Consider the following 26,414-nt stretch of genomic DNA (forward strand, 5'->3'; position numbering starts at 1 on the left):
CATGTTTAAATTACTCCTAAACATTTTGCCATACATCACACACTCTCCTATCCTCCTGGTGGAGACTAGTGCCCAGAAGCAGAAGGGCACTTTTTATAGTTAATTTCTGCATCTCTTAGGGCCCATTTAACCATATAATGAGCATGTTTAATCAGTGGCACCGTTTCCATTGACGTTCAATCATCCAGAAGATAAAGGCATGCCGCATACATCAGTGCGTTAAAATGTGATCTAAAGGCACGCTAATATGTTTAAATAACTATAATAAAGGACACATTATGAAATTAGAATTTAATAGAATTAGAATTAGAATTATAATCAGAATTAGAGTTAGTTCCTTTTACGCCACTGACTGTAGTGCTATAGTCGCTTCTTTGGACCTTGCTTTCATAGACCCGGTTGCTTATTATTGCAAAATCTGGCAACAGTGCTTCCGTTGCTGTTTTTCCCCTTCCTTCCGCCTTCCTCCCTCCCGGCTCTCTCTCTCTCTAGTCTCTCCAGCAGAAGCTGCGTGGTTGTTGTTGTCAACATTACATATCTGGACAGATTGGAACACTCCTCATCATGTCGTACCACGACCGCGACGAAGAAGTAGATACTAGCGTATGTGTTTCTTCCATTCCACATTTAAACGAGTTCATACAGAAAGTAACTAATGGTCAAGAAGGTGTCGTTAGCTAGTTGGCTAACGTAGCGTGTTAGCTATAGCATCACCCGGCATGGAGGGTATATGTCTTATGATGATGATGAGGATTCGGAACCCATCTAGACTGTCAGCATGATCGTGACTGTCAAATTGTGTCAATACTGGACAAATGTGTTTAAGATCTAAATCTAAACATTTGCCAGATCATTAACTACATTACAAGTTAAGCCTGAAGATACTGAAGTGCTAGCCCTCCAAGCAGAACCCAAATGCTACTGAAGTTTCTGACATTTGTTCGACCCAGTGCATTGGGTCCTGTTCCTCGTCGTCCATGCCACCTGATTAAAACATTTACTGTTAATGTTTACATGTTAAAACGCCTCCCCGCGCTCTTTGACGATATTCTTCAGTATGAGGCTTTCTGAATATGTAAAGTATAAGTACACATACATACCTTTGCGAATATCTCCTGTGGCGCGGAAGCCGTTAAGTATTTTTAATATATGTTTGCCCGATTTGGAAGCTTGGATTCTTCTTGTTTATTGACACCTCATTGTACCGCCTATCTGGCTAGCTAGTGGCGCTATAGCTATGACACAGCAGATCAGAGGCAGGGACGTAGCCTCACAAGCCAACCGCACACCGGGAGGCGGTACAATAAACGGTAAACAAACAAGAAGAAATAAAGCGACCAAATCGGTCAAACAAAGATTAAAAATACTTAACGGCTTCCGCGCCACAGGAGATATTCGCACCGGGATGTATAGCTACTTAAAGTTACCGAATTCAGAATAACTCAAGGAAAATAATGGCGGCACATGCCGCGGGGCCTATTTTAGAGAGAATCTCCACATCCGCATTTAGGAATTTCCATACGAAAATACAGTAGCGAGCAGGGACCCAACGTAAAACTCAACAAAATATCAAAAAAGTTTTACGTAGGGTCCCGAAAGGGGCTACTGAAGTGCTAGCAGCAGTTCAGCTAACGCCAACATGAGCAAATAACAATAAGCTGTTATGTACATGTATTGTAAAATATGAATCTTGATTGACTGTGTGATTCTTTAATGTCTTCACAGTACGATCCCTATTCCTACACCTCGGGGGGGACCACCGCTACCGCCACCACCAATGATTACGAAGGGCACACTGGTTTGTCAAATCATCTTTAAAAGTGACAGCTGTTATTGCAGTTTGCATTGGTGCAGTTTGTACTGTAGCCATTATGTGGCTCATTGATTTGTTTGTGGTCTTGTGTATGGTTGCTTGCAGGTGACCCCAAAGCAGACCTGGCCTACGAGAGCCGGCAGTATGAGCAGCAGACCTCCTACCACGTGATTCCAGAGGTGATCAAGAACTTCCTGCAGTATTTCCACAAAACCACCTCGGACCTGATTGACCAGAAGGTGTATGAGCTGCAGTCCAACCGCGTGTCCAGCGAGAGCATCGAACAGAAGATCTATGAGATCCAAGATGTGTATGAGAACAGGTACATGTTTCGTTTATCCATTTGTTGTATTCATCCCTCAGTCCTAGCCCTAGAATGTCTGTGATCATACATATATCATATCATATATTCCTGAATACACAGATCACCCCTATCTGCTTCTGTCTGTGGCGCAACATGCGCAGCATAAATGTGATTAAACGCTCCATTTGTACTTGCCCATTAAATAATTCCAAAGACTTGGAGTAAGATATAGTCCTCTACTTTCATATCAATGTGAAAGTTCTTGCACAAACCGGCTTTCTCTCCGGGCAAAGGGGCCCGGAATGACAGCTGGACTGAATTTATCAAAAAAATTCCTCTGATCATCACAAACGTCATCAGGGAAACACAAAAGTTAGGGGCGCACAATTGGCAGGTGGTGTGATTAATTAGTCTCCACAGGAATCCGTGGAGAACATTACTAATTCAGCGGAGAACAATCCTTGATTCCGCGGCTTAGTTAAGGGCCGATTCATACTCTTATTTTACAGCTGTTTCTGCGCTATAGTGCCGAAATGATTTCGGCTCGTCAGAAATTTTCAGTAGCACCGAAGAGCCGACTTTAGGACACCCCCCCCCCCGAACCTCAAATGACGTCACATTGTAGCCAAACCGACTTTTATTCGGCTCTAAAATAGGAGTATGAATCGGCCCTTAGAAATAAAACTAGTGTTGACTAATCATTACACGTATCTGTGTTGGACGTTTGTTACTGGACGACTACCCTATCAAATACACTGTCTGTGTCTCTGTGAGCATCTTTATCTTTTGCATCTGCTCGTGTGGGCAGCATAACATTGTGTCAGAGACTCAGAGTAGAAACGTCCGTATCCCGGGAGTAAAAACGGCTTTGAAACGGCTTTGCGGCAAATTCACCTAGCGCAACGCACCTCCCGAGTCCCAACCCCCAAAAATGTAATTGGCCACCGACCCCCATCTGGAAATATGTTGTTCCAGGTACCCCCCAGATGCAAAGATTTAAGTTAAAAACGTTCGCTCAGATTTTCACGATTCAAGAATAGCAGATCTACAAGTGCCACGCTACGATGACCAGTTATTAAGTAAAATTAGATTTTGTTTTAATAATAAAGTAAAAATAATTTCTGAAATGGATGCAATTAATTGTAATACGGTACCATTCTAAAACACTGTGGGGCCTATTAATTGAGAGAATGTTACTGTTGTGCCTTGTATTCCGCGGATGGCAGAGAAATCCGTGGGTGATCTGTGGTAATTTCCAGACTTTCCACGATTGCGGAATTGTAGAATCCTGGGGGGGTCTAACTGTTGTGCCAGTAATGACAGTAAAGCATATGCTGTCATGTAATATAGCTTAATTGAATAACATCTGACGGTGCTGATGCTTGTAGTGCTGTATTGTTTGCGTTGAGGGTGTCTTCATACCGGCCTCTATTTTCTCCTCAGCTGGAACAAGCTTACTGACCGTTTCTTCAAGAATTCTCCTTGGCCAGAGGCTGAGGCTATTGCTTCCCTTGTTGGCAACGGTAAGTCTGTCACTGTTACATGCTGAAGTTGATTACATAATGACTTATGTCATGTATATCATGATACATGTGAGTGTGACTGTGAAGGACATTTCACTACACCTCTACATTCACTACTCTGATTATAGAACTATTATATATGTGACCAAGTTTAGCCAAAGTACATGGACATTGTAGTGGGTTGAGTGAAGCGTACTTTGAGAAGACGATGCGATATGATGGTCACTCTCCGGTATGACCGGATGGCAGAGACATCACATCACAGTATATCACATTGTGACATGTTACATCCCTCTAGATGCTGTATTCCTGATTCTTTACAAGGAGCTTTACTATAGACACATCTACGCCAAAGTCAGCGTGAGTGACCGACCGCTTGATGGAAGCACTTCTAAAATATCATCTTCATATGTCCCAAGGATCTTGCATTGTGAATACCTATATTTGATTTGTTTGCAAATTGTTTGATAACGCAGGGTGGACCGACTTTGGACCAGAGGTTTGAGTCATACTACAATTACTGCAATCTCTTCAACTACATTCTCAGTAAGTAATGATGCTCATCTTGCACTGCCAATACTTATGAATGAGTTTGTTCGTATGTGTTGAACTATGAGGAACGGAGTGTTTCTCAGCATGTATGAGTCCTCCCGGTGAAGCTCGTCACTGGCAGGTGAAAAGAACTGTATCTGTGGGGGAGGCATATTGTTTCTATATCATCCCTAGGACCAACCAGTCCGACCAGCATAAGTCAGCAGTGACGAGATTGCACAAGTGTGTGGGGGGAAACGGGGTATTGTCATGACTAAATTAAGGAACAATGGAGAGAAAAAAAGAGTTGCATACGTATGTCTTTGTCAACAGATGCCGATGGTCCCGCCCCCTTGGAACTACCCAACCAGTGGCTATGGGACATTATTGATGAGTTCATTTATCAGGTAAACTCAGTACATGCAGTTTATTAAGTCCATAGGTGTCGCTGTTGCTCACTGAAATGTAGAGGCAGTTTTCCGTATTGCAGCAGATTAAGTATCATAATTGAGAAATTATTCCCAACAGGGTGATTAGACCCTGACATGAAGTGGAAGGTTCTTAATGAAGGTATTATTTTCTCAATAATGACTGGCTTATTGTTCATCAACCCTCTTATTGCGAACTCAGTGAGCACTAACTATGAGACCCTGCAGATCATGTGTGTGTGTGTGTGTCTGTCTGTGTGTCTGTCCCGCTGTGACACCACCCGCCCGCCACCCGTGCGCAGCTGTAGCACACACACACAGTAGAAAACTTAAAAAAATTACTAACTAAAAAGAAAAAAAATTACGTAATTTATTCTAATTGTTGTTATTGCAATTTACGAACTGCGTTCGCTTCCCGCGTTTGCGCGTCTTACTTGTTAAATACATTTACCCTCTTATACTTAATAAAAAAATCAAAGTCACCAAAGACCAAATATAACTGAAAACTGATTTGTATTGATTTGAAAAAGATTACATTTATGCCAAAGCAATGAGGTCTGTCTAGCCTCTTATCTAGGTTGTCCTCAGACGACCTAGAGAGAGGCTAGACAGACCTCATTGCTTTGCCTCTCAGACGACCTAGATGGAGGCTACACAGACCTCATTGCTTTGCCTCTCAGACGACCTATATGGAGGCTACACAGACCTCATTGCTTTGCCTCTCAGACGACCTAGAGAGAGGCTAGACAGACCTCATTGCTTTGCCTCTCAGACGACCTAGATGGAGGCTAGACAGACCTCATTGCTTTGCCTCTCAGACGACCTAGATGGAGGCTACACAGACCTCATTGCTTTGCCTCTCAGACGACCTAGATGGAGGCTAGACAGACCTCATTGCTTTGCCTTTCAGACGACCTCTTAGCGCAATGCGGATGGCTCTGTGGTAGCTAGGATATTCTGGTCAAATCTTGATCAAGATTCAAGTTACTGTATTGTCTTTCTCGCCTGAAATGTTTTCACAAACATTCGTTTTTGTGTATTTTTAAGCGGCAAGGTGACAGAGTGGTTGTTTACCCTGGCCGCTGTGTTGGATACGTTCTGGCACCACAGATTGATATCAGGCTGCGTAATTGGTGGTCTGTTGGAACTTCTTCATAGCAGTGGTCTGCTATCAAGAAATAACAGACCACTTACATGTATGCCGTGATTAATCCATCAGAATTGAGAATTCAACCAAGCCGTATATTATAAATATATAAATGCTTTTAAAATGTCAGTCTAACAGCAAATTATAGTGGGATGTCTATTGGTAGTAAATGGGTGGGTTTACCATATTGGTACAACTCAGACACACAAGGAGTACAACCCTAACCAACAGGCATCTCGGTGTGAAAAAAGAAAGGGAAAAAAAGACTGTAGCAGAAATTGCACACATTTACCATTGTGCTGTTTTCCTGTCCAGTTCCAGTCCTTCAGCCAGTACCGCTGTAAGACGGCCAAGAAGTCAGAGGAAGAGATTGAGTTCTTGAGGAACAACCCAAAGATCTGGAACGTCCACAGTGTGCTCAATGTTCTGCACTCCCTGGTGGACAAGAGCAACATCAACCGTCAGCTGGAAGTCTACACCAGTGGAGGTAAGCACCCGCATGATGCCTCTTGTTGCCAGCCAAAACCTTGGGCTGAGTTTGATTGAACCAAAAAACATTTGTTTACAGAAAACCAAAACAGAATATCCACTCAGACATACAGAATCTGGTGCGGGGTATACCATTATAAGCATTTTTCCAAGCGATGCCACCTAATCCAGTAGCAGAGACGTACAGAAAGATATAATCACCAATAAATACATTCATACAATTTCAACCTACTATAAAGTACTATAGTTGTTCAGTTACAGTGCTATATGAGACTTGCTAACATACCCTGTTTTGGTACGTTCAGGAGATCCAGAGAGTGTTGCCGGAGAGTATGGCCGTCACTCCCTGTACAAGATGTTGGGCTACTTCAGCTTGGTTGGGCTGTTGAGGCTGCACTCTCTGCTTGGTGATTACTACCAGGCCATCAAAGTACTGGAGAACATTGAGTTGAACAAGAAGGTACCGTTTAGAACAGTGGTTCCCAAACCTTTTAGCTCAAGGCCCCAAAAAAGAAATCTGATGGTTTCCCATGACCCAAACTAGTGATAATAGCGGATCTACAAGCTCACAGCGTGTCACTTCACGCTGCGTTGTGAGCTTGTAGATTGGCTATTTTCACTAGTTTCATATATTATAGTTTTCTAATTTCTGGAATACATTTATTTTATTTCATGAAATTATGTAAAAGAAAATCATCGTTTTTAATTGATATCAATTCTTGCTTTTTTTGGTGTCGTGTCTCGTCGCGACCCACTGTTTGCGAAACAGTGTTTTTCTTTTTAAAGAACACATTGTTGCTGATTCTTGCTTGATTGACGATGAAAATAGCAATGGATCACATATACAATGGCCCTGCTTTCTTCTCCCGCTCACATATTGTTTTTTCCTCTTATTCAGAGTATGTACTCTCGTGTGCCTGAGTGCCAGATCACCACGTACTACTATGTGGGCTTTGCCTACCTGATGATGAGGAGGTACCAGGACGCCATCCGCGTCTTTGCCAACATCCTGCTCTACATCCAGAGGACCAGGAACATGTTCCAGAGGTCTACATACAAATATGAGATGGTCAGTCTGTGGATCTGCATGGCATTGTGGGTTTGGGTTAATGTCAACTTAGGAGGATGGTTGTCTGTTGAAGGTTTAGCGAACATAAAGATTTCGGTTCTGTGCACATTTAGTTCTTGAAGACACTGTTGGTTGGTGGGTTTTTTTCTCTGGGGGTGCATACGTTGGTTAGGCATCCTAACAGTCCGACAGGCATTAGTCCGACATGCTGCTGACATGTGTTATAACCCGTGGCCAGTTATAACTCACCCGTGGCAGGTTTAAACTAACCTGTGGCTCCGGACATGCGTGGCAAGTTACAACTAACCAGTGGCAGCCTGGCAGGTTACCCGTGGCTTCCTGTGAGGGTTTGGGTTTTGGGTAGGGTGCCTTTCGGACTGTTACTATGTCGGAACAAATACCAGGCACTAAGGCAGTGTTTTGCTTAGAAACAAATTCAAGGAAAAACAGCGATGTATGAAATTACCATTTGTATATTCAAGTACTTCATCACTATACAATGCATGCATGCTGCAGACTACTACATTGTTTCTATTAATCATTATAGTTTATACAATATAGTAGACTTAATCTTGTATCTTTGGTTAGCTATAAGATAACTCGGCTATCTTTCTCCATGTTGTGTAGATCAACAAGCAAAATGAGCAGATGCACGGTCTGCTGGCCATCGCTCTCACCATGTATCCCATGCGCATTGACGAGAGCATCCACACACAGCTGAGAGAAAAGTACGGAGACAAGATGCTGAGAATGCAGAAGGGGTAAGAAAAAGAGCATGCACTGAAAGGCCATGTCTTGTTTCTTTTGGCTAGTCTGACATCTAAGATGTCCTAGATTAATTTGTCCAGGACTCAACAGTTGGTTTACTAAATATAAAATCGGACACATGCCATGCTCAGCCGACGCGGCCAACGGGATGCTAGCTGAAAGGCCATGAAGTCAAACCATCCGACACTACTTTGATGAAACTTGAACACGCCGCCATGATGCCTCAGAATTCTTTAGGCGAACTAATTTGAGCATAACAGTGCAGCGCAGCTAAACGGGGCGTAGACCTGCATGAGAGCACACTACCCCGGGACCCCCACTGTACCCGTGGACCCCCACGCAGACTACCGTGGGGACCCCCACTGTACCCGCAGACCCCCATGCAGACTACCGCGGGGACCCCCACTGTACCCGCAGACGCACGGGAATCGATTTTGAATCGAATAGTCATTAAAAAATAAGCGGACCCTTTTGGTCCGCGAGACGGCCCATTCAGAGCCTCCTCCGTCCTCACGTGTTAACAAGGAAGTCAAGCAGCTGTATACAGTCATGCCGTCCAGCGGTCCACGCAGGAAAAAGAAGTCAAAAGTGACATGGTTGCATTTTAAAATATGCAAAGAAGTCTACGACCACTGTGAATAATGTGCCACGTTATGCAAAGTTTAGCGAAGAGGATTCTATCCATGCCTGATTCCCTGCCACTACAACCCCTTCGGAGCGCATCTTCTCCAAAGCGGGATTTATTGTCTCTTTTCTGCACTAATATAAGTACGGTAACTAGTAACTATAATATTGCACTCTCAGAGACAGAGCCGCTTTTTTGGTTGTGCGAACGCGCCTGCTAGACGGCATTTTTGTATTATTTGAAATGGAACGGCTTTTACGTTTACGTCATTGTGCTGCAGAGTGAGAAGCTGCTCCGCTCTGCTAATTGATCTGACCTGATATATTTGCGCAACTGACTGGCATGAGGTAGCCTATAATTATACTTATTTGGCAGCACCTGAAATTCAGTAACCTATACACATTTCAAAAGGCTTTCATAATGCTATTAATATTTTTTCTAATAAGGTTTGTCCTTATAGATAGAAATGTGATCATTTTTGTATAGTTTTGGATATTAACAAATTAATTATTAAAGCACAGGGCCTCACATTTCTCCCAGGCAGCTATGATTGCAAGCCATGCGTGCGCCTCGCATGAAGCACTCGTCTCGCTGCTGTCATGATAAAGCCTCGATTAAATGACACTTTTAATGTTGCGGCAAGAGGAGAAGAAAAAAATCCGTTAGTTACTTCGTTTACACTGACAGCGTGTGTTGTTTTGAATGGTAGCCAAACTGTTACTTTTTTTTTTTCTTTTTTTTTTTTTGTTCCATAGAGAGCTTAGAGGGTTTGATTGATTTAAGAGTTCATTCATGTTACGATCGGGTGGTGTTTTTTTTGGTGTTTTCACATCTTCAGTTTCAATCTGAAGAGAAGCAAAATGCCTTTCGTTTACAATGTCTGGATTATATATATTTTTATTTGAGAGGTAATGCCTGTCAGGCAGTTTTATTTAAAGTTGACTTGTTCCGGTCGGATGTTTTATTGTAAGCCTAATTATTTGTGCGTCACTGCTTTCTTGAACGCTGCTACAATTGGGCGAAAGTTGTTGCTTATCGTTTAAAATAAATGAGACCAATCCAAGCATGCGTTTCTCTCAGCTATATCGTCGTTTAAGTAAGCCAAATTCATTGTGAGTCACTGCTCGCCTCGCCTCGCATCGCACCTTGCAGCGCATCGCACCCCCCCCCCCCCCCGTTGGGTTTCGAAGCGTCGGCGATCGAATTTTTTTTTTTCCCGAAGCGTCGATCATCAAAAACGTGATCGAAGGTCAGCCCTAATTTGTACAGTCTCAGAATTTGTTATAAAACCGTCCTTTGGTTCCATTTGTAGTAGGCTAAGCCTGTGTGTTTCCACACACAAATACAGATAAATTCTTGTTGACGCACACAGGGAAAAGCAAAAAAGGGGGTTAGAACAGAGGATGTCTGTCGCGGGGAAAAGAAACTCCTCCATCAGTGTGCACTTCTCACAGAGTCGATTAGGCCATAATGATTGACGGGTGCAGCTGCACGCCCGTGCCTGCAGAGTGCGCTCATGCATGCGCTTTGGGAACATGCCTGCCTGTGCATTGTCCTGTGCAGTAGGGAACGTTCTCCTCATACATTCATATCTTGCTAAAGTGTATATAAGCTCTGTGGGATTTTGTGGGGGCCGCTGATTTTATCTTGACCGCCCGGGCCCGCCTGCAGGTATTTCAATACCGCCCGCGCCGCAACATTTTGCGTTGGGTCCCACGGGCTCCCGTTGCAACTCTCTAGTCAATATGACATCACAGAGTCAGTATGATGTCCAAGAGCCACATGGATGCCACCTTATTACTAGACGGCATCATGTTGCATAACGATTAAGACCTTTATTGAAAAAAAGGAAGTACTGTAGATGGAGCATGGTGGAAAGACATTACAGTCAAAGCAAAGTCAATTATGGGTCCATGTTAATTGTCTTATGTGTTGTGAGACCTGTGATTTTTCCTGTCCTTCTGCAGAGACCTGCAGGTGTTTGAAGAGCTGTTCAGCTTTGCCTGTCCCAAGTTCCTGTCGCCTGTGGTGCCCAACTATGACAACGTCCACCCCAACTACCACAAAGAGCCCTTCGCGCAGCAGCTGAAGGTGTTTGCTGAGGAGGTCCAGCAGCAGGCTCAGCTCTCCACCATCCGCAGGTACGACACTTATTCACTGGCTGCGTAAGAGCTTTACTGTGTTGACTGAAGGGTTACTGTATTAAAACCCATTCAGGACGGGAAGCATTATGTTATACTTTAGATATTGAAAAATAGCAGATCTACAAGCTCATAGCGTGGAACAGAGTTACGCTACGCCGCACTATGAACTTGTAGATCTGCTATTTAAAAGGTTGAGCACCACTGACATAGAAACATAGGTTACTCAGAAAGAATCTGCCTCGGTCTAAATGGGTTAAGAAATTCCAAGGTGTATGCATGCGTTCAGATTTATTTGTAACAGGCATTTACCATCGTTTTCTGCCCGAGAACCTCATTTTACACTCATTCCAGGGTTTATATGTATCGCATACGGTATATTAATGTAGTAATTACCAGGTTGAGAGTGAGTGTAATTGTTACTGGCAGTCTTAGTTCAATGTACTGTCAAAGTGTCGGTCACCAGTTCACCACCCATATGCCATGCTAAGCAGGCATAAAATATTACCAAACGTACATTCCTATGACTTCTTAACACTAAACAAATAATGTCCCACATGTCACTCTTGTCTCCGTTACCCCAGGAAGGTTAAAAGAGATGTTCATAGTTATTTCCAAACATTGGACATTACTATATCTCTAACATCATTTTCTGTCCAGTTTCCTGAAGCTGTACACCACCATGCCAGTGGCTAAGCTGGCAGGGTTCCTGGACATGACGGAGCAGGAGTTCCGCATCCAGCTCCTGGTCTTCAAACATAAGATGAAGAACCTGGTGTGGACCAGTGGCATCTCCGCATTAGACGGAGAGTTCCAATCGGCCTCCGAGGTCGACTTTTACATTGACAAGGTGAGCAGTGAGTCAGTGTTGTTTTCGTCGACTAATACTATGACGAAAAATGTTTGCCGACTACCTTTTTCCACTGAGGAAAACTAAATGAAAACTAAGCTACGATGACTAGACTAAAATGTTAGGAAGGGACTTGTGGAAAAGAGATCCAGTATAAGTCATTTTACAATTAGTTGCATGCTGAAAATAGCCGATCTACAAGCTCACATCAAGGCTGAGACTAAATCAACTGTAGATTTAGTTGACTAAAATCTTATGATATTTAAAACATTCCAGGTGACTAAAATGTGACTAAAGCTAAATAAACTATTCAAGAGACTATGACTAAAACTAAAATCTAAATCTGCTGCCAAAAACAACACTAGTTTACTCAGAACTCAAAATTGATAAGACATGTAAATGGTAGCTTCGGTACTGTTAACTACCTTGTGGTATTTAATTGGTGCATATTGCTCAGCTAGTGTGGCACAGTAAATATTGATTCAATTGCCATGCATCACATCAGATCACATGAGGTTGAGGTCTCCTGGTAACCATCCATCCAATACACTGTGCACGGCACATTGCACTGTTTATAGGTTGTCTCCTCAATGTGGGTTACGTGTGCAAGTTGTATAAAAGATAACTGTAATTTAATTAGCATAACTAGATGGGTGACACTGGCCTACTCGGGAATGATGCAAGTTTCTAAATGCATTCATAATGCATTCCTCATGTAACACCCGTAGTAGTGAGGTCTATTATAATGTCTTTTTACGTGGGGACGAATTTCGGGCCAAAAATATACATCAGTGTGCAAGCTCCTCACAGATCTTTCTGCTTCGTTCTAACCTACAATTATTTCAGACAGGCGTGGACATTGGTTATGGTCCACAGACCAATTGCTGCCAATTAAAATCTATAACATCTGAACTTGTGTCTGTGTTTTGTCTTTCCATTGCATTTCCATAGGATATGATCCACATCGCGGACACCAAGGTCGCCCGTCGCTACGGAGACTTTTTCATCAGACAGATCCATAAATTTGAAGAGGTGAGAAATGATTGGACATGCTAATTTTCCTTTCCAGCTCGATTTGTCACCTGCTCACAGTGCCAAAACTACTAGTAACTGGTGTACTGACCATGGTATTACTGTGCTTATCTGACCAGCGAACTGGCCTGACCTGAACCCCACAGAGAATCTCGGTTGTATTGTCAATACAATACAAATGCATTTACGGCTGTTATCAAAGCAAACCTGGGCTTCCATAACACCTCAACAGTGACAAAGGCTGATCATCTCCATGCCACGCCACATTGATGAAATAATCTGTTTAAAAGTAGCCCAGACCAAGTGTTGACTGCATTCATATACTTTTTAGATGGTCGACATTTCTTGTTTAAAAGAAAAACATTTTTTTAGTGGTCTCGTAAAATATTCTAATTTGTCGAGATAGGATTTTTGGATTTTCATGAGCTGTACACCATAATCATCAAGATTAAAACAAAAAAAGGTTTTAAATACTTTATGCACAATGAATTGAGAATATATGAAAGTTTCACTTTTTGAATTATATTAGGGAAAAGAATGAACTTTCACACTATTCTAATTCATTGAGATGGAGCTGTATATAATGTTTGTTGGGGTCCTTGGCACGAAAATGTTTGAGAACCACTGATTTAGAAGGCAATTGTAGAATCGGCCTTAGGTTTTAATGGGTTTCTTTAATGGATACTCTCAAGAGCATCTGCATTACTTAATATACAAGAAGTTACACAATTAAGGAATGTAGATTTGATTTGATTTTGATCAACGTTGGCCTGTTATCTCTCCTAATGGTACCAACATCAATACAGCACGGAATTGTGGCCAAAACATTTATCCAATGACAACAACATATTCTTTAGTTTTGGGCCCGAGAGGCTAAATGTCATCAAATGGTGGTCCGTGGCTCAAATCCGGGAATAGATATTGGGCCTTGATATATGAAAAGAGTTGAAAACCACTGAGTGGAGCAATCCCTGGCTACAGTATCCTCGGCCTGATGGTTTATATTTGCATATTTTGTCCCTGCAGTTGAACAGGACGTTGAAGAAGATGCCAGCAGCAACTGGAAGCAGCAGCACCTCTGCAGCAACGACGACGACGACAACAGCAGCAGCTTCCACCACCCGAGCAGTCTGAAAGATACGTTACTTCCACAGACTGCTATTATTGATGCAACGTTTTCTATGTAATCTGGTTACAATAAAATGGGCGTAGAGAAGTGCTGGAAACATTCTGTCTTCTCTTTTTCTCCCCTTAGTTGCGGTTTGTCCTTAATGTCCTGTTATTGTTGTCACTACAATATATGGGCAACTGGCAGCCCGAGGGCCCCATGCAGCCCCCAACTTCACTTAATGCAGTCCGCAGGTTAATATCGGAATTCTGATATATTATTGATTTCAGCTGTTACAATTCCAAACATGACCCGCTTTAATTCCTTCAGTCTAAATGTGTAGCTTAAAGCTGCTATAAGAAATATGTCAAGACAACCAGCAATGGGTAGAAGGCTCCCATTTGTTTTTGTCTCTGACACATCTAGGGACCGCAATCTCCATTCAAAGATTTTCCTAGCAGCTTTGTCATTGGTCGATTTGCATGTCTGCTGTCATTGCGACAGGTTTTTTTCGACCAATGACAAAGCTTTTATAGAAACATCTTTGGCTCTGAGCACACTGTAGGCGTGAAGGCGTCAGTTGGGCATCGCGTCAGGTCTCACTTTAATGCCTTCCGGGGCTTTGGGCGGTCCCTAGACCCGACGCACACGGAAGCCTAGGGGGGGGGGGGCGTTTGACTAAGAAGACAACTACAAGTGAAACCCCTCCCAGTGGATGGGCTGCAGGCTGCATCTGTTCCATTGGCTAGTGCCTATCACTTCCGGGTGACGCGCTTCATTTTCACGCTTGTGCGCATTCAAATTTTGACATTGCTTATAGCAGCTTTAATGCGTAAACCTACTATTAAAATGTTTGTCCAATGTCCAATGTATTTGTAGAAGTTAACAACTATTAGGCTATTAAAGGCATTTGAAATTAAATACAAATTTCAATTCAAATATAGCAAAAATAGCTGATCTACAGTGCTGCTGAATTAGTTTCATTTTTGTTAGAAACGGACTATCGAATATGAGGGAGTAACTGTCATAATCATAAACAATACAGTCAGAGACACCTCCCCGACAATATTGCAGACACAGTTTGTTTCGTTTTGCTTACATGCGACGATTTTAACCCTTTTACTGCTGCCATTTATTGAGAAATTAGGACCTAATTCATGCCAGCATTTTTTTAATTTGAGCTCTTATTTTGAAAAGCCACATTTTGCCTCAACCGGAAGTGAGCTTATCCCTGCCAGCTTTACGTTGCCAAGACAACCTTTGTTTACATGATCGAATCATGCCGGTACATTTTAGCACTCCACAACGTCGGCTCGTGCCGTCAAAGAAACGCTGTTTTGACCAAAAATGCCATCTGGGACAAGGAATAGGAGATACAGGCGATTGAAAGAAACGGATAGAATGGATTCTTATGGCGACGGTGAATTAATATGAACGATCCAGTGCAGTGCTAACAAGACTGCTAGCTAACCGGCTAACGTGAGTAGCATTATGGCATGATCAATCATATGCACTATAAAAGCGCAATTGCCGAAGGGCTTCGGCAATGGCAGCAAGCGTTAATATCAAATTAATGCTTCAATTGCCGAAGGGCTTCGGCAATGGCAGGAAGACGGTTAAGATGACACTATAGCCTTTGATTTAAGATGACACTGTATATCCTTTGCAACAGATTATTTTTGAAGGGCGCTAGCACCTTATATGCACAGTTTTGTGTGTGATTTTGTATTAAAAATAAGATTTTTTTTAATATATTAGATTTTTTACCTATTAAGGATTAATCCAATATTTGATTATTCAGAGTCGACCCATCTCTACTGAAGACAGAGTGCTTAGTTCTTTTTTTACTACTGGCTGGGTGATTTAAAATCAAACAAGAACTTCTTGGATTTTTATTTTTATTTTCATAGCTGTTCCACTAAAGAGCACTTGATGTTGAATGAACCATTGGATTCATGCAGCACTTCCTCCTCTTGTTATAAACAGGCGGGATGATGGACCTTTCAGTTACGGGAGAGTGTTTAACAGCTAGCGTTCTCTTGTTTCATTATTAGCCCAGGTCCAGTCGGATTTGGGGTTCATAGATGGCGATAAGCAGCATGATGCCGAAACCCAGCAATATGCCAGCATTCTGCAGCAGGCAGAAACTCCACCGACTGAAGCCGTGGTCCCCAGCATCATTATGTATTATATCTGGTAGCATGTCCACCAGGGCCACATAGAGAAAAAGTCCAGCAGTGAAAGGAAAGATCCATACGACTATGTTCTCATAGTAGTGTCCAATTCCAATGCCGATCACCATGCCCACATAGGCAAACATGGCCGACAACAGATTGTAGAGGATAGCCTGGCGCACTTTCATACCCGCCTTCAACAGCACCGCAAAGTCACCCAGTTCATGAGGCAGTTCATGGCAGAAGATGGCTAGAGAGGTACTGAGACCACTGGACAAGCCATCAGTAAAGGCAGCACCTATTGCCAGGCCATCAGTGAAGTTGTGCAGGCCGTCTCCCATGAGAACCATCCAGGCCAGTGTGGCGATCCCAGCCTGTTGGATGTGCTCCTGGGAGTAGCAGTGGTTGCGTGGCTGCTGATTCTGGGAGTGGTGGTGGTTCAGGATGTGGTTGTATTTGTGATGTTGATGCGTGGGCCCCACGGCGGTACTCTTCACTGTGTTATGGAGGTTGTTCTCGCAGTCATCCTCCGTGTAGGCAGAACTGGGGATCGCAGCGATGTCAACTGACACCGGTGGTGGGTGGGGCAGAGCCAACATCTCCTGCCCGTCTTCGCTAAAGCCCATTCTGTCGCAGGTCACTGAGGGGTCACCCTTGTTGTGTTTCTTGTCATTGTACATCTTTCTGCCCAGAGTCAGCATGTGTTCCATGAGCAACATGAAGTTGATTCCTGCCAACACCGTCAGACCCTTCCACACCGCGTCAAGACTCTCCTCATGCTCTTCATGGACATGGTGGTCTTCATGGTGGTGGTGGTGTCCACCTTGGGAATGAGGGAGGAGGTGAAGGAAAGCGTCTCCACAGAGTGTGCCCACTGCCAACGCAACCAGGAAGCTGAGAAGGAACTTGAAGCAGGTGCGGTTCATCAGAGGGATGAGGAATACCCCAAGCAGAGACGCAAGACTGATCACTGTGACGGACACAAAGCCACCCACCCATGCTGTCATGACGTCTCTTGGGGGGAGGAGGTCTGTGGCGTTGTTGCCATGTTGATACGGATGGTGACCGTTTTCCTGGCCAGGCTGCTTGTGGTGTTGAACCATGACGGTCCTGAAGCGGTCCAAATCAGCACTGTGCAGTAGACGCCCCAGACTGGCCAGAGACATGCTACCATTCTCACTGTACTGGTTGTATAAAGACTCCAGATGATGTTTTTGAGTGGGTTCTGCCATATGGCTGTGTACCACAACAGAAAGAATCCACATCACAGCCAGAGAGGCTCTCCATGTCCTTGTGGCATCCATCATCCTCAGACCACTGGTGATTCTGTTGAATTATTTAATTACACCCGCTTTGTGAAAACGATTAACATATAACCTTCTTATTGATGAAAAGAAATGTTAAGAATGAGATCCCATCGACACCTGCCTTTTAAAGGCCAAATTAATCACCACATCATGCCACATCATGGCACATTGCATGCCTTTATATGTCTATTAATTTGTGCACATCCATGTTGCCGAGCAACCAGAAGCACACAAAGTCAACAAGTTAGACAGATTGGGCAGAGGAACAGCTGTTATGTTGAATTGCATAGGCATTGCAAAACGGGCATTTTGACATGAGGGGCATGTGGGGCAGAGCCTCAATTCCTCCAGAGGTGGCTCAAGATTTTCTGAACGTGACAAAATATATTTTATACTAGATAAGTGTCCATTGAGCACCAGTTTACTCGGGAGCGATGCAAGGTGGGAATGCATGCCCCACCCGGTTATGCAGTATTATGTCTGGGCATTAAAGGGACATGGAGATCGCTGTATCTGTCTGGTCTTGAATCTTTAATGCCCATATATAGAGATCCCTGATGTCAAGGATATGCTGAATATGCTCATATTTGGTCATATTGATCAGATTGGGTGGAATTGGACAGACTGGGCAGAGTGGGCATTGGCAAATGCTGGCAGGTGGCTCTGCCCAGAGCCATCTAATAGAAGAGTTGTGCTATTGAGCGGGCAGAAAACAGCCCGGTCACGTGGTTCATGTACTCGCGCGAGCCCATAGACTCCAATGCATTCTGTAAACTTCCGGTTATCCCAATGCTCAATAGAAGTAGAAGAGCCGCCATTGGACTGGCCCCATGAAGTGAACGGAGTTTGCGTAACTCTGTCTTACTCTATGGCTCTGGCTCTGCCCCACCCTGCCGCCTGTGTCATTTGCTTACTTCCACAGACTGCTATTATTGATGCAACATTTTCTATGTAATCTGGTTACAATAAAATGGTCGTAGAGAAGTGCTGGAAACATTCTGTCTTCTCTAAAATAAAATCTCCCCTTAGTTGCAGTTTGTCCTTAATGTCCTGTTATTGTAGTCACTACAATACATGGGCAACTGGCGGCCCGAGGGCCCCATGCATCCCCCAACTTCACTTAATGCAGTCCGCAGGTTAATATCGGAATTCTGATATATTATTGATTTCAGCTGTTACAATTCCAAACATGCAAACATGACCCGCTTTAATTCCTTCAGTCTACACGTGTAGCTTAAAGCTGCTATAAGAAATAATATGTCAAATACGTCAAGACAACCAGCAATGGGTAGAAGGCTCCCATTTGTTTTTGTCTCTGACACATCTAGGGACCGCAATCTCCATTCAAAGATTTTCCTAGAAGCTTTGTCATTGGTCGATTTGCCTGTCTGCTTCCTGATTGGTTAGTCATTGCGACAGGTTTTTTTCGACCAATGACAAAGCTTCTATAGGAACATCTTTGAATGCAGATTGCGGCCCCTAGATGTGTCACAGAGACTCCAGCGTTCTACCCATTGCTGGCTGTCTGAATACCAAAAAAAAAGTCATTCGAATTTTGACATTGCTTATAGCAGCTTTAATGAGTAGACCTACTATTACAATGTTTTTAGTTAAAAAAAAATTTCTAATGTCCAATGTAGTTGTAGAAGTAAACAACTATTAGGCTATTAAAGGCATTTGAAATTAAATACAAATTTAAATTCAAATATAGCAAAAATAGCTGATCTACAGTGCTGCTGAATTAGTTTCATTTTTGTTAGAAACAGACTATCAAATATGAGGGAGTGACTGTCATAATCATAAACAATACAGTCAGAGACACCTTCCCGACAATATTGCAGAGACAGTTTGTTTCGTTTTGCTTACAATGCTTACATGCGACAATTATAAGATGACACTGTATAGCCTTTGATTTTAAGATGACACTGTATAGCCTTTGCAACAGATTATTTTTGAAGGGCGCTAGCGCCTTATATGCACAGTTTTGTGTGTGATTTTGTATTAAAATAAGATTTGTTTTTTAAATATATTAGTTATATTAATCCAATATTTGATTATTCAGAGTCGACCCATCTCTACTGAAGACAGAGTGCTTAGTTTTCTTTTACTACTGGCTGGGTGATTTAAAATCAAACAAGAACTTCTTGGATTTTTATTTTTATTTTCATAGCTGTTCCACTAAAGAGCACTTGATGTTGAATGAACCATTGGATTCATGCAGCACTTCCTCCTCTTGTTATAAACAGGCGGGATGACGGACCTTTCAGTTACGGGAGAGTGATTAACAGCTAGTGTTCACTCTTGTTTCATTATTAGCCCAGGTCCAGTCGGATTTGGGGTTCATAGATGGCGATAAGCAGCATGATGCCGAAACCCAGCAATATGCCAGCATTCTGCAGCAGGCAGAAACCCCACCGACTGAAGCCGTGGTCCCCAGCATCATTGTGTATTATATCTGGTAGCATGTCCACCAGGGCCACATAGAGAAAAAGTCCAGCAGTGAAAGGAAAGATCCATACGACTATGTTCTCATAGTAGTGTCCAATTCCAATGCCGATCACCATGCCCACATAGGCAAACATGGCCGACAACAGATTGTAGAGGATAGCCTGGCGCACTTTCATACCCGCCTTCAACAGCACCGCAAAGTCACCCAGTTCATGAGGCAGTTCATGGCAGAAGATGGCTAGAGAGGTACTGAGACCACTGGACAAGCCATCAGTAAAGGCAGCACCTATTGCCAGGCCATCAGTGAAGTTGTGCAGGCCGTCTCCCATGAGAACCATCCAGGCCAGTGTGGCGATCCCAGCCTGTTGGATGTGCTCCTGGGAGTAGCAGTGGTTGCGTGGCTGCTGATTCTGGGAGTGGTGGTGGTTCAGGATGTGGTTGTATTTGTGATGTTGATGCGTGGGCCCCACGGCGGTACTCTTCACTGTGTTATGGAGGTTGTTCTCGCAGTCATCCTCCGTGTAGGCAGAACTGGGGATCGCAGCGATGTCGACTGACACCGGTGGTGGGTGGGGCAGAGCCAACATCTCCTGCCCGTCTTCGCTAAAGCCCATTCTGTCGCAGGTCACTGAGGGGTCACCCTTGTTGTGTTTCTTGTCATTGTACATCTTTCTGCCCAGAGTCAGCATGTGTTCCATGAGCAACATGAAGTTGATTCCTGCCAACACCGTCAGACCCTTCCACACCGCGTCAAGACTCTCCTCATGCTCTTCATGGACATGGTGGTCTTCATGGTGGTGGTGGTGTCCACCTTGGGAATGAGGGAGGAGGTGAAGGAAAGCGTCTCCACAGAGTGTGCCCACTGCCAACGCAACCAGGAAGCTGAGAAGGAACTTGAAGCAGGTGCGGTTCATCAGAGGGATGAGGAATACCCCAAGCAGAGACGCAAGACTGATCACTGTGACGGACACAAAGCCACCCACCCATGCTGTCATGACGTCTCTTGGGGGGAGGAGGTCTGTGGCGTTGTCGCCATGTTGATACGGATGGTGACCGTTTTCCTGGCCAGGCTGCTTGTGGTGTTGAACCATGACGGTCCTGAAGCGGTCCAAATCAGCACTGTGCAGTAGACGCCCCAGACTGGCCAGAGACATGCTACCATTCTCACTGTACTGGTTGTATAAAGACTCCAGATGATGTTTTTGAGTGGGTTCTGCCATATGGCTGTGTACCACAACAGAAAGAATCCACATCACAGCCAGAGAGGCTCTCCATGTCCTTGTGGCATCCATCATCCTCAGACCACTGGTGATTCTGTTGAATTATTTAATTACACCCGCTTTGTGAAAACGATTAACATATAACCTTCTTATTGATGAAAAGAAAGGTGAAGAATGAGATCCCATCGAGACCTGCCTTTTAAATGCCAAATTAATCACCACATCATGCCACATCATGTCACATTGCATGCCTTTATATGTCTATTAATTTGTGCACATTCATGTTGCCGAGCAACCAGAAGCATACAAAGTCAACAAGTTAGACAGATTGGGCAGAGGAACAGCTGTTATGTTGAATTGCATAGGCATTGCAAAACGGGCATTTTGACATGAGGGGCATGTGGGGCAGAGCCTCAATTCATCCAGAGGTGGCTCAAGATTTTCTGAACGTGACAAAATATATTTTATACTAGATAAGTGTCCATTGAGCACCAGTTTACTCGGGAGCGATGCAAGGTGGGAATGCATGCCCCACCCGGTTATGCAGTATTATGTCTGGGCATTAAAGGGACATGGAGATCGTTGTATCTGTCTGGTCTTGAATCTTTAATGCCCATATATAGAGATCCCTGATGTCAAGGATATGCTGAATATGCTCATATTTGGTCATATTGATCAGATTGGGTGGAATTGGACAGACTGGGCAGAGTGGGCATTGGCAAATGCTGGCAGGTGATTCTGGCTGGCTCTGCCCAGAGCCATCTAATAGAAGAGTTGTGCTATTTAGCGGGCAGAAAACAGCCCGGTCACGTGGTTCATGTACTCGCGCGAGCCCATAGACTCCAATGCATTCCGTAAACTTCCGGTTATCCCCATGCTCAATAGAAGTAGAAGAGCCGCCATTGGACTGGCCCCATGAAGTGAACGGAGTTTGCGTAACTCTGTCTTACTCTATGGCTCTGGCTCTGCCCCACCCTGCCGCCTGTGTCATTTGCTTACTTCCACAGACTGCTATTATTGATGCAACATTTTCTATGTAATCTGGTTACAATAAAATGGTCGTAGAGAAGTGCTGGAAACATCCTGTCTTCTCTAAAATAAAATCTCCCCTTAGTTGCAGTTTGTCCTTAATGTCCTGTTATTGTAGTCACTACAATACATGGGCAACTGGCGGCCCGAGGGCCCCATGCATCCCCCAACTTCACTTAATGCAGTCCACAGGTTAATATCGGAATTCTGATATATCATTGATTTCAGCTGTTACAATTCCAAACATGCAAACATGACCCGCTTTAATTCCTTCAGTCTACACGTGTAGCTTAAAGCTGCTATAAGAAATAATATGTCAAATACGTCAAGACAACCAGCAATGGGTAGAAGGCTCCCATTTGTTTTTGTCTCTGACACATCTAGGGACTGCAATCTCCATTCAAATATTTTCCTAGAAGCTTTGTCATTGGTCGATTTGCCTGTCTGCTTCCTGATTGGTTAGTCATTGCGACAGGTTTTTTTCGACCAATGACAAAGCTTCTATAGGAACATCTTTGAATGCAGATTGCGGCCCCTAGATGTGTCACAGACTCCAGCGTTCTACCCATTGCTGGCTGTCTGAATACCAAAAGAAAAGTCATTCAAATTTTGACATTGCTTATAGCAGCTTTAATGAGTAGACCTACTATTACAATGTTTTTAGTTTTACATTTTTTTCTAATGTCCAATGTTTTTGTAGAAGTTAACAACTATTAGGCTATTAAAGACATTTGAAATTAAATACAAATTTCAATTCAAATATAGCAAAAATAGCTGATCTACAGTGCTGCTGAATTAGTAAAAATTTTGTTAGAAACAGACTATCAAATATGAGGGAGTGACTGTCATAATCATAAACAATACAGTCAGAGACACCTCCCCGACAATATTGCAGAGACATTTTGTTTCGTTTTGCTTACAATGCTTACATGCGACAATTTTAAGATGACACTGTATAGCCTTTGATTTTAAGATGACACTGTATAGCCTTTGCAACAGTTTATTTTTGAAGGGCGCTAGCGCCTTATATGCACAGTTTTGTGTGTGATTTTGTATTAAAATAAGATTTTTTTTTTAATATATTAGATTTTTTTTGAGGGGCATGTGGGGCAGAGCCTCAATTCCTCCAGAGGTGGCTCAAGATTTTCTGAACGTGACAAAATATATTTTATACTAGATAAGTGTCCATTGAGCACCAGTTTACTCGTGAGCGATGCAAGGTGGGAATGCATGCCCCACCCGGTTATGCAGTATTATGTCTGGGCATTAAAGGGACATGGAGATCGCTGTATCTAGGATATGCTGAATATGCTCATATTTGGTCATATTGATCAGATTGGGTAGAATTGGACAGACTGGGCAGAGTGGGCATTGGCAAATGCTGGCAGGTGGCTCTGCCCAGAGCCATCTAATAGAAGAGTTGTGCTATTGAGCGGGCAGAAAACAGCCCGGTCACGTGGTTCATGTACTCGCGCGAGCCCATAGACTCCAATCCATTCTGTAAACTTCCGGTTATCCCAATGCTCAATAGAAGTAGAAGACTGGCCCCATGAAGTGAACGGAGTTTGCGTAACTCTGTCTTACTCTATGGCTCTGGCTCTGCCCCACCCTGCCGCCTGTTTCATTTGCCATTGCCGTGACCGACCAGCCACTCGACCCTACAGAGACCAGACAGAGCAGAGAGAATATTGTTTGTTTTTTCACGACTTTGAAAGATAACCAGACTATTTTTGAGTGTTGCATTCCTGATTAATCGGGAATGCATTGTTAACCCGTTTTACTCTCCCATTTGTGCCCATACCGAGTATTATCTTACTTGAAATGTGATGTGATGTCTTCTAAGTTCTTACCGATCCCCCCCCCCCCCCCCCCCTCCTATGTTTTATTTTTATTTTTCTATGATGCAAGAAAGATGTATTTGGCTCTGCACTGCGGCGACATGGACATAACGCTTGCATGCGGGCCCTTTGTCTAAGACAAATGTCTTCCTCGGGAGACAAATAATAAAGAACCTATGAATCATACAGATCTCTGTATTATTCTGTCTGTCTGCTGTATTCCTTTTATGGACCTCTGTAATCTGTCTGTCATTCTGCAGGTGTAGGCTTGGGTTGCCATGGCAATCAATTTTCTCAGGCAGAGCCTGGAAATAGGACAGGTGTGGAGACCATGGCTCATTAGGTCCACTGGCAGAGCCTGACCAGAGCCTTTTCTGGTGGTTCTGGACAACCTTGTATTCGACCGGGTTTCGTGTATTACAGACGATACATATTGAGATTCGGTGCATTTATTGTAAAGATATATAAAAGAAAATCACACTTTGTGTGAAGTGAGGAGCGCCTTGGAGTCACGCACAAAGTCCATAGACTTGGCTGCCACATGACGTCACGGTGTCACACACAAAGCTAGGCATTGGAGGGGCTAGTGCACCTCAAAAATGGTTACATTAAAAATATATAAAGATTTGTTTTCCTGTTTCTTATAGTTTTTAGAGACATAGCCTATTTGAAAAAAATGCAGGGCAAAGGTATTTTCTTCCTCTAGGGAGTGCCCCATGCAAAGTTTTGCACAGATTGGATTGGTGCAGTTATAGATAGATTCACAGAGGCTTGCCTGGGTGCGGCCATTACTGAGGTGTACCATTAAGCGCAGCAGCACTGATGATTAGCTACACCTGGCCTACAGAGCACCTGCTCCATGGATTACACCTGGCCGCGGACTCGACGTAGCTGCGGGGTTTAAACCCCCAAACCCTCACCAGGCGCATCTCTTCTACTAGGCTACAGTGAACGGTAGAGTACTGATGTTAGTCTGCCTCAACACTAACATTACAAAGATGCCCAGAACATCGAGATGAACCTGTGTAGTTTATGGCTGCTCCAACAGTAGTGGCAACATTCAAAAAAAAAGAATAAAAACGGAATGTCAAAATATCCACCACGGTAGCTGAGAGTTATAAGGCGAAATGTAAAGTCACAAGTGGGATGTTATAGCGCCACCATGAGGCCAACTGATGTAATTATTTATTACATTAATAATCAATCATTTGTCAAATTGAACAAAGGGCTTCGTTGAGACCTCCATATTATTAAGGTCAATGCCTGTGTGAAAAGTGGGAGTGATTGGATTTGCTGTAGGCCTAGTACAAAACAAACTCACAATACCTTCGGCCTGGACATATCTAGATATGTGGGTGTGTCGAGTAGCCTATACCTGGCTGACCTCTAGTGGCTCACTCGTGTCTATGCGGCTCTCCATCTTGTAATCCACCTCTGGAGTCTGGACTGAAGAGACACGCTCACCTAAGAGACTTTCTGAAGTGCAAGAAATTCAGAGCCAGACAGCCAGGTAGGCTATACATCTACGTTCATATTTGTATTGCCTGTATTCAACTATTATATTGCCCATACTTGACATAATATGCTCTAGACTCCAAATATTGCTATTGGTGAGATATCTTCAATATTTCTCAGTGGATTAGAAATTGATATTCCAAAATAGTAGCCTAGATATGTCTTACTCAGATTCCATAGTGAAACAGCAAGTAATAAAAATAAATAAAAAAGGAAACTTCATGTAGGCAGTAGGCAGTTCTATTCTCTATTGATTCTATATTCAAAAATAAAAATGTATGGGCTACCCATTACCTAAGTAGTAGACTATTCGACACAGTAGTAGGCTAGTCTGAGCTCTTCAAAAAGCATTTAGAAGATTGTGTATTGTCAGTCACTTCTTTAGAGTTTGACAAACAATTATCTGGGCAGGCTAGCTGCTACTGGCTTCTTCAGTAAACAGCAGATGTCTTGTGATGTATTTCTGCCCCTCTAAGAAAAAAGCCAAATGTATTATTGGTTGCCTAATATTCTATGACATTCGGTAATTGTTTATCCCCCCAAATCCTGAGGGCTGGTTTGACCGTGGAGACAAATAAGTCAATGTGTCACACAAATATAGTTACTCTCAAAGGGTTGACTTGTGCAAATTATTGGCAGCTAGGGAATGGGAAGTTCTTCTCACAGAGACAAATTTCTGTAGGAGTTTACACGTACAGATAACAGCATTAATAGCCAGGCCTGCACACTACTTGCAGAGTCGCCCATATACTGTTTTTTTCTTTTAACTGTACTGCTACTGTAATGCTCTCTAGCCCTGCTACAAATGACAAAAGGACTGAAATACAAAAGGCTGAGAATCACTGATTTGATGCATTTGTATTTCGCCAGATCTCTGTGAGTGACTTAGATTTGAGGTCTCAAATGTCCGTATACATGAATGCTGCTGAGAGCAGCATCAGCATTGCACTTGAACAACCTGGTAAGAGATTTTATACTGAACAAAAACAAAACACAAATAGATTTTTTAAAGATTTTTTTTTTTAAAGACGGAGCAGAGACGACCAACCGCTCAT

General features: G+C 43.3%; 3 protein-coding genes across 3 annotated transcripts in view; 1 reads left to right on the top strand and 2 right to left on the bottom strand.

The window, feature by feature from the left end:
• The window catches only part of dnajc12 (DnaJ (Hsp40) homolog, subfamily C, member 12), a 281,213-nt gene that overhangs the window by 126,020 nt on the left and 128,779 nt on the right, over positions 1-26,414 (bottom strand). The window lies entirely within an intron of this gene.
• Positions 466-13,940, top strand: eif3s6ip (eukaryotic translation initiation factor 3, subunit 6 interacting protein). The gene is made up of 15 exons (XM_083774456.1): positions 466-603; positions 1,726-1,798; positions 1,919-2,135; positions 3,561-3,640; positions 3,939-4,000; positions 4,117-4,186; positions 4,505-4,578; positions 6,062-6,233; positions 6,541-6,695; positions 7,134-7,304; positions 7,932-8,065; positions 10,665-10,838; positions 11,499-11,688; positions 12,640-12,720; positions 13,747-13,940. Exons 1-15 carry the CDS (start codon positions 565-567, stop codon positions 13,852-13,854), a joined length of 1,800 nt encoding a protein of 599 aa, XP_083630582.1. The 5' UTR covers positions 466-564; the 3' UTR covers positions 13,855-13,940.
• Positions 15,879-17,168, bottom strand: LOC310865721 (zinc transporter ZIP6-like; the record flags this gene model as incomplete). Its single annotated transcript, XM_083774931.1, has 1 exon — positions 15,879-17,168. The coding sequence occupies one exon, from the start codon at positions 17,166-17,168 to the stop codon at positions 15,879-15,881; it is 1,290 nt and encodes a 429-aa protein (XP_083631057.1).

This window comes from Protomyctophum parallelum, assembly GCF_964188405.1.
Source record: "Protomyctophum parallelum genome assembly, chromosome: 10".
Lineage (NCBI taxonomy): Eukaryota > Metazoa > Chordata > Actinopteri > Myctophiformes > Myctophidae > Protomyctophum > Protomyctophum parallelum.

Coding starts and splice junctions, on each gene's coding strand:
- eif3s6ip (XM_083774456.1), top strand. CDS start 565: ATGTCGTACCACGACCGCGACGAAGAAGTAGATACTAGC. Junction 4,001..4,116: donor ACATCTACGCCAAAGTCAGC/GTGAGTGACCGA, acceptor TTGATAACGCAG/GGTGGACCGACTTTGGACCA. Junction 8,066..10,664: donor ATGCTGAGAATGCAGAAGGG/GTAAGAAAAAGA, acceptor GTCCTTCTGCAG/AGACCTGCAGGTGTTTGAAG.